This window comes from Anopheles stephensi, chromosome 3, assembly GCF_013141755.1.
Source record: "Anopheles stephensi strain Indian chromosome 3, UCI_ANSTEP_V1.0, whole genome shotgun sequence".
Taxonomy (NCBI): Eukaryota; Metazoa; Arthropoda; class Insecta; order Diptera; family Culicidae; genus Anopheles; species Anopheles stephensi.
Window position 1 is genome coordinate 16,333,230 of NC_050203.1, and position 7,773 is coordinate 16,341,002.

A 7,773-nucleotide genomic window follows, 5' to 3' on the forward strand; every position below is an offset into this window, starting at 1 on the left:
ACCAAGTTTGCGCGCCGAGACATTCACAAAGCTACGTGGATGTCTCCGGATGGAGCCACTTCCAATCAGATAGACCACGTGTTGATTAGCCGCCGAAGACAGTCGAGCTTGTTGAACGTCAGAACGTATCGAGGGGCCAACATCGATTCCGATCACTATTTGGTTGGCTTAGTGATTCGTTGCAGAATCGCCCGTCCCCGCGTCAATGGGGGCGAAGTTAACACGCAGGCTCGGCTCAACACGGACTCCCTAAAGGACAGTCACGTCCAACAGGCATTCAAATCCGCTTTAGGTGAGGCTCTACTACCAGAAAACGAATATAAAACTACGAGCGAACGGTGGAACGCTCTAAAAACAAAAATAATAAGCTGTGCTAATTCCACACTCCCACCACGTCGGGGCAACACCAGATCTGGCTGGTTCGACGAAGAATGTAGACATGTGACAGAACGTAAAAACTGCGCATACCGAGTAATGCAGCAGCGGCATAGAACGCGGGCATGCACAGAGGAATACTCACGGCTCAGGAGAGAAGAGAAAAGAGTTCACCGCACCAAAAAACAACTTTGGGAAGAGCAGCGGGTGCGGGAACTTCAAGAAATCAGAGTGCGTTACGGACCAGGAAGAAAGTTTTACCAGGAGATAGCAGGTCGCCGAAATAACTTTAGACCTAAGGTGACCTGCTGTCGGAATAAGGATGGGGATCTGGTCAGTTACCAGCCAGAGGTCCTCTCGCGATGGGCTCAGTACTTTGATGAATTGCTAAATGATCAGTTCAACGAACAGCTAGAGGCTCCACTAGCAGATGATATCATGCTACTGCCACCTAGCATAGATGAAACACGAATGGCCATCCGTCGGCTCAAGAACAACAAGGCACCAGGCACCGACGGAATAGTAGCCGAACTGATCAAAAACGGTGGTGCAGCACTCGAACAGGAAATTCATCAAATTATTACTGAGGTATGGGATAGCGAATCGATGCCTTGTGATTGGAATCTTGGCATCATCTATCCCATATACAAGAAGGGAGATAGGCTAGAGTGCAGCAACTACAGGGGTATTACGGTGTTGAATACCGCCTACAAGATCTTCTCCCTAATCTTACAAGATCGACTTGTCCCATTCGTTGCAGAGATAGTCGGAAACTATCAGAGAGGATTCCGAAACGGAAAATCAACCACTGACCAGATCTTCACGATGCGGCAAATCTTGGAGAAGATGGCGGAGCAACAGCTCCACTCCTACCATCTCTTCATTGATTTCAAAGCCGCCTATGACAGCATAGCCAGGGTAAAACTGTACGACGCAATGAGCTTTTTTGGAATCCCGGCCAAGCTTACCAGGCTTGTACGAATGACAATGGCCAACATCACATGCCAGGTGAAGGTGGATGGAAAACTCTCAGGGCCCTTTGCTACCACCAAGGGCCTGCGCCAGGGAGATGGGCTCGCCTGTCTCCTCTTCAATCTGGCGCTAGAGAGAGCCATCCGTGACTCAGAGGTGGAAACTTCGGGGACCATCTTCTATAAGTCAATCCAGATCCTGGCATACGCTGATGACATAGACATCATTGGTTTGAGGCTCTCCTATGTAGCAGAAGCTTATCAAAGGATCGAGCGTGCGGCACAGAACCTCGGGTTGGAGATTAACGAGGCGAAAACCAAAATGATGGTGGCACCACCAGCGGCCCTGCTAACAAACACTGATTTACGCAGGGGTGATGTACAGATAGGTGACCGCACCTTCGAAGTCGTCCAAAACTTCACCTATCTGGGGTCAAAAGTCAGCACCGACAACAACATTGATGTTGAGTTACGCGCACGGGTGCTGGCTGCCAACCGGTCATACTACAGCCTGAGGAAACTTCTCCACTCTAAATACCTGTCGCGACGGACGAAGCTGGGATTGTACACAACGTTTATAGTCCCAGTACTCACATACGCCTCTGAGACATGGACTCTGTCCAAAACTGACGAAGCCCTCTTAGCCGCGTTCGAGAGGAAGATGCTCAGAAGGATCTTTGGCCCCGTATGTGTGGAAGGACAATGGAGGAGCCGCTACAACGACGAGCTCTACGAGCTGTATGATAATCTCACTATCGTACAGCGCATTAGACTCGCCAGGCTCCGGTGGGCTGGTCACGTCATGAGAATGACACCGGACGACCCAGCCCGTAAAGTCCTTTTAGGCCGTCCACAAGGACAGAGGAGGCGTGGTAGGCCCAAATTGAGATGGAGTGATGGCGTTGATGCGTCCGCCAGAACGGCCGGGATAACGGATTGGCAGACGACGGCGCTGAACCGTGAGCGGTATCGAGGATTGTTGCAGCAGGCCAAGACCGCAAAGCGGTTGTAGCGCCTGATAAGTAAGTAAGTAATGTTCCAAGATGAATAAAACCCGTTTCTATTCAAGAGTACACAAGTGCCATCGAACGGCAGCCAACACTTCAACATTCTACGCCTTGTCAAATGCAATAGAACGTCACCAAGCTCAATTATGACGTATACGCATACGCAGCTCATGAACTCTGAAGCAAAATCTAGGTTAGCTGGTCATTCATTCGTGATATCCACAGTCCAGTATCACCGCCAGGAGCATCGGCGCAGTTTAGCTAATCGGTAGTGCAAACATCGAAAACACTTCCCGGTCTGTTTTCACTCTCTGTTTAGACGCGTGAAAAAAGAAAGTCCACCGGTGCCTTCGTCAAGTCATGCGTTTCAGACGACCGTATTCTACCGCGTTCCGTTTCTTTTCTTCTTCTCCTTATCTTTCCCATTCCACTCAGCTTCTCGGCTAAACATCTTCATATGGCGGTGAAAGAATCTGCTGCGCTCGTAAGTCATGCCTAGGCAGCAAACGGCTCATACGTACACGTTTCCGCACACGCATCGAGCGTGTGGGAATTATCACCTTTTTCCGGAGCGGAACGGCAAAGCTAGCCAACGGCCGCGCAACAAAGTGGTGCCGTAGTCTTGCGACCGTTCTGGATCGGATAGGTGTTACTGCTACCGGAAAGCAGCGGAAGCTGTCACAATAGGTTTCACTCCTTTTGCAATCGAAACAACACATTTAATTAATTTCGTAGTGCAATGAATTGGTGGTCAGTGTTATTAAGTGCTGGCGTACTGGCTGCATGCTGCAGTTGTTACGATGCACTGCAGCTATCGAATGTAACGATATCGGAAGAAAAAAATGAGCTGGATGTCGTGCAAACGGCGTCACGCAGTGGAAGATGTGAGTTATTGTGCTGAAGTGAGAGAGAGAGAGAGAGAGAGAGAGAGAGAGAGAGAGAGAGAGAGAGCGAGTGGTTTACGCGATGACACAAATTGGTGCGAAAAATGGCAAAAACAAGTGTTGCAAAAATAGAGGAAGAAAAAGTTTTGGGATATGCTGCTGGAATGTTGTGTGATACTTTTTATTTTATCGGTTAGGTGTGATTTTGTTGGGTGAAAAGTTGGCATAAATTGATGATGTCGTGAGCCATTAGTTTGTATCACAAATTGGATTGATCGATGAGGAAAATCTAAAATGATTGGAAAAAAAAATTAATTGTAGCAATGGTTTCGACCAAACGAAGATATTTTATGATTTGTCCAATGATAAGCGTTTTAAGTTCTCTCCGATAGAAACAAAATAATGTAAGAAATATGCAGCTTAAGAAATCTGTGAATGGCACAAATAGCTTAAACTCTTGGCGTTAACATACATAAGAAAAAATCTTAGATGAAAGACAATTTTGTTTCACTTCCATATAATTTAAGTGTAAAGCAAAGCAAGCAATCAATCAAGAGATATAAATTAACCTGACTCTAGAGCATGTACAGGGTTTCGATCCATATGAAGGAATATTTGAATCACTCGGAACTTCACTTTTGAATCACTGAAATAAATCAGTGGATTGAATCGCTTGAATATGGATAATCGAATATTGAAATATCGTTGTGGAAAGATACAATCATATAATGGAACTTGGCAATCAGTTTAGGAATTTTTGCCGATTGTATGGACCAATCCTGGTTAACTTTTAAGTTTGCAAAACGTGCTAGGAACGTTCAGTTTACATTACCACTCGATGTCAAGCACATTCGCGGACTTTCATGAAAATGTGTGGGAAATGTTCCACAGTAGTGTTGCAATGTTCTCTTGTGATTCCATTGTATGATTGAAACTGTCAACAACGGGATTGCAATATTTGCTTAACCCGTTGAAAGATGTGACTGTGAATCAGTTCAAATGGCGTTCAAATAGTAAAATATACATGAAGAGTATCTTAGCCTTCTTTATTGGCTTTGCAACCTCTTAAGTTATGTCTGAAATTTCTGGCTTACTAGCCTTGATTGATACCGGATCGTTGGATGGTCAGTCAGAATCTGAATCTCAGTCTTGCTGCTGTCCCATCTACTAAAGGGCCACCCCATGAAGAGTATGAATAAATGAAGTCATCGAATTTAGGAATTTGTTACAAAATGAAATTAATTTCACTTTAACTGATTCAAAAGGAAGATTCAAACTACAATTCAACCTAAAACACACAAAAAAACTTGTTGGCCAATAGTCTGGCAATCTGTTCTATTTATTGTTTATTTCAACTTTAACGTATCATTTTGCCACTTAAAACATCTTTAAAAAATATTGCGATTGGTTTGTTATAACTTTTAACATTTTCTGCTTCATTTTTGGCTATTCTTTGCCTTTACTGCACACCGACTCTTTACGATAAAGCACGTGCTGTAATAGTTCATGATCTAAACATCATAAAACTAAAGCGAAAAATTCGGATTTTTTATCCGCTATTTGTACACCTTTACCATCGTGCTTTGTCCTGTTTTTTCCATCGAAACAACCACGGCACACATCATAAAGTCCGGTGGGACGAAGTTGTTTTACGGTGTTGCAGATAAGGTTTTTGAAATATTTCACCGGAAAAAGAGGAACTTTCCGATAGTGTCGCACATAACGTGTGTGTACGGCACCGTATGGTGTTTGTCCGCTAGCTTGCCAGTGAAAAAATCGACTGTCTAATTCTGTGGTTTGTGGTTGTTCTTTGTTTTTTTTTTCCCGATTTCGGATGCAGTTTTTCCCTTCTACACGATTGGCCGTATTGCGAACGTTCCGTGCACGTCACCCTCGGGCCTAACGGGCACTTGTTTGATTGCGGGCGAGTGCAAAGACAACGGTGGCTTAGCGTCTGGTTCGTGCAGCTCCCGTACCAACCAGGCCGTCTGCTGTGTGTGTGAGTATAATGACGATATGATGGCCGTCCGGGGCCGTCGTTATGTTCGATCAACGTTCGATAATGTGGAAAAAAATGTTTCGGTCTCCCTCACTTCCAGACACTCAATCCTGCGGAGGCTCGACAAACCTCAACAGTACCTACTTCACGAACGCTGGCTATCCGGGACCTTATGCTGGAGGTGGAACGTAAGGACAGGAGTTGGACAACTTCAAGAAATTCTATTGTACTCTGGAGGATTTCTTCTATCTCGATTTCAATTTCCAGCTGTACATTTACGATCACACCGTCCAGTGGGATCTGTCAGCTTCGGATCGATTTCCGTACGCTGACGCTCAGCCAACCGACTGGTGATGGTTCCTGCAACACCGATCGGCTAACGATCGTCGGATCGAGCCCGGCAGTGGTGCCGATCTGTGGCGAAAACACGGGCCAACATCTGTACGTGAACTTTGTCGGCAGTGGCCCGATCTCGTTGCGAATCGCCACCAACGCAGACGTTTCGTTTAATCGCCTGTGGAACATAGAGCTGTCGCAGATAGCGTGTGCCAGCGCGGAACGTGCACCGGCCGGCTGTTTACAGTACTACACGGAATCGTCCGGCGAGATTAGCAGCCTTAATTATGGGCTGGGAGAAAATCCTTTAACAAATGCGGCCGGTGCACGGGGAAGTCGACAGCTCGCCAATACCAACTATGGCATCTGTATACGAACGGCCGCTGGTCAGTGCTCTGTTACCTACTCGCTGGTAAGATAAGGCTTTCTCTTCAACTCAGGAAATGGTCTTTAGGGAGTTTTAATTGGGATTTCCTACAATCTCTATAGCCTCCAGAAGATAGGTTCGCGTTTACGGTGACCGGTGATGCTGTTGCTGTTGATCCCGCGCTGCTCGGTATGTCTATGCTGAGTCTTTCCGGTGCGGCTTGTGGGACCGATTTCGTCATCATACCGAACCCTACCGGCTTGGCGTCCGATCGTTTCTGTGGTCTTGGTTTTCCGGGCGTAACGAGTAAGCAAAGCCTTCGGTGCTTAATTCGTTGCTTCAAACGTTAAAATGTTTTAGTTGGCTCTTCCGCAGGTAGTACACGACCGTTTGTGCTGTACACGGTGACCAACGGCAATGAAACACCGGACGCCGCTAATCGAGGATTCCGATTGCTGTACAAACAAAATGCTTGTGCAGCAGCTTAAGAAGTGGATGATGGAAACTGAAAGAAGGAATGCGTCGAATGCTGTCGATTAAAATGTAACACATACAAAGTGTGATGAATGCTGACTGATGGTAACGAGAACTGTTTGTGTAAATAGATGGTAATAATTTATTTATAGCACGTTGCAGCTCATCACTTGAATAAAACGAGTGCGATTGAGTTGTGTTGAGGAGTTAAAATAAATTTATGAAAGTAATGTGAACTAATTGTTTTTAATAAGAGATTTTAAATCACAAAATCTACGTAACGTATACTTCATACGAATAAAACATATATTATGTCCAGGGCTTATGACTCACCGGCATGATATTGATGTTTTAGTAAGTTTGCTAACAGGGGATTTTGAAGGTGCTTTAACTGCGCCTCATATTGACTGCCATATGCCTTATAATATTAGTGCCATGTTCTAGTGTCCTAGTAGTCCTAGCTGCTTGTTTCAGGAAATCTTCTCCTACACTCAACTTGGCCTAATGACTTCTTAGGTAGGTGCCGAGATATCGTGATCTTATCGAGCAAGAGAGAGAAAAAGAAATAGAGACATACCGAGAAAGCGATTACGAGAAAGATAAAAAGAGCGAGAAAGATAGAGAGAGCTTCTGTCAAGCTGTCAAAAAGCTTATGTTAATGGGAACTGTATCAATTCGGTAGCAGAGTAGCAGCGATGCCAGTCTTCAACAACTTGACAATGGGTGTTTAATCTCACCAGAACCAGGACCAACTCTAGTGATCCAGAATTGATCTAGAAGGTTCGTTCTGCTTCTTCTTAGGTCGACCTAACGACTTCTTAGGTCATGCCTGCCATTTCTGGCTTACAAGACTTAAGGATGCCACGTAGTCAGCCCTCAGTTGAACACCGGTCCTGCCGTATGAAGACCAGCACTGTTGTCGCCTCTACCACGGGGCCGCCACCGGGCAGGTTCGTTACGTTCCTCAAAAAGAACGATCGAACTCGGGGCCTGGCCGGTGAGCGAAATCTTATTGTAGCCCCCTAGTATCACAATTATAGGTGCCTCAATTGCCACTCCATTCGAGGCCTCCAAAGTCCTTGATCCGCTTGACTGTTTCAACCAATCATGTTCATGGAACTAGGTTCGATATTTTGAAAATGTTTATCTCAGACTGCATCATCTTTTTCTTCTTTGACACTGCAACCTTCAAGAAGCCTTCTCGTAAAAATCTGCCGTAGCAGGATAGTCAGTTCTTCGTCAGACAGAGAGGTGGTCTGGATGGGATTTGAGCCTCAGTCTTGCTGTGTGAAAACCGCCCTCTAGACTATATTCCTAGCAAAAATCAGTTGTTTTATAGCATTTACCAATGAAATCGTTT

General features: G+C 45.5%; 1 protein-coding gene across 2 annotated transcripts; it reads left to right on the forward strand.

The window, feature by feature from the left end:
• The first annotated feature begins 2,574 nt into the window (after positions 1-2,574).
• LOC118509035 lies at positions 2,575-6,649 on the forward strand. 2 transcript variants are annotated; one of them, XM_036049075.1, is made up of 6 exons: positions 2,575-3,237; positions 5,078-5,236; positions 5,337-5,424; positions 5,504-5,984; positions 6,062-6,245; positions 6,315-6,649. In XM_036049075.1, the coding sequence occupies exons 1-6, from the start codon at positions 3,093-3,095 to the stop codon at positions 6,425-6,427; spliced, it is 1,170 nt and encodes a 389-aa protein (XP_035904968.1). In that variant the 5' UTR covers positions 2,575-3,092; the 3' UTR covers positions 6,428-6,649. The 2 variants fall into 2 exon arrangements, with proteins under 2 accessions (XP_035904968.1, XP_035904967.1); XM_036049074.1 differs by having other exon boundaries at positions 2,592-3,237; positions 6,300-6,649.
• Positions 6,650-7,773: the final 1,124 nt, after the last annotated feature.

Coding starts and splice junctions, on each gene's coding strand:
- LOC118509035 (XM_036049074.1), top strand. CDS start 3,093: ATGAATTGGTGGTCAGTGTTATTAAGTGCTGGCGTACTGGCTGCATGC. Junction 3,238..5,077: donor GGCGTCACGCAGTGGAAGAT/GTGAGTTATTGT, acceptor TTTCGGATGCAG/TTTTTCCCTTCTACACGATT. Junction 5,985..6,061: donor GCTCTGTTACCTACTCGCTG/GTAAGATAAGGC, acceptor CAATCTCTATAG/CCTCCAGAAGATAGGTTCGC.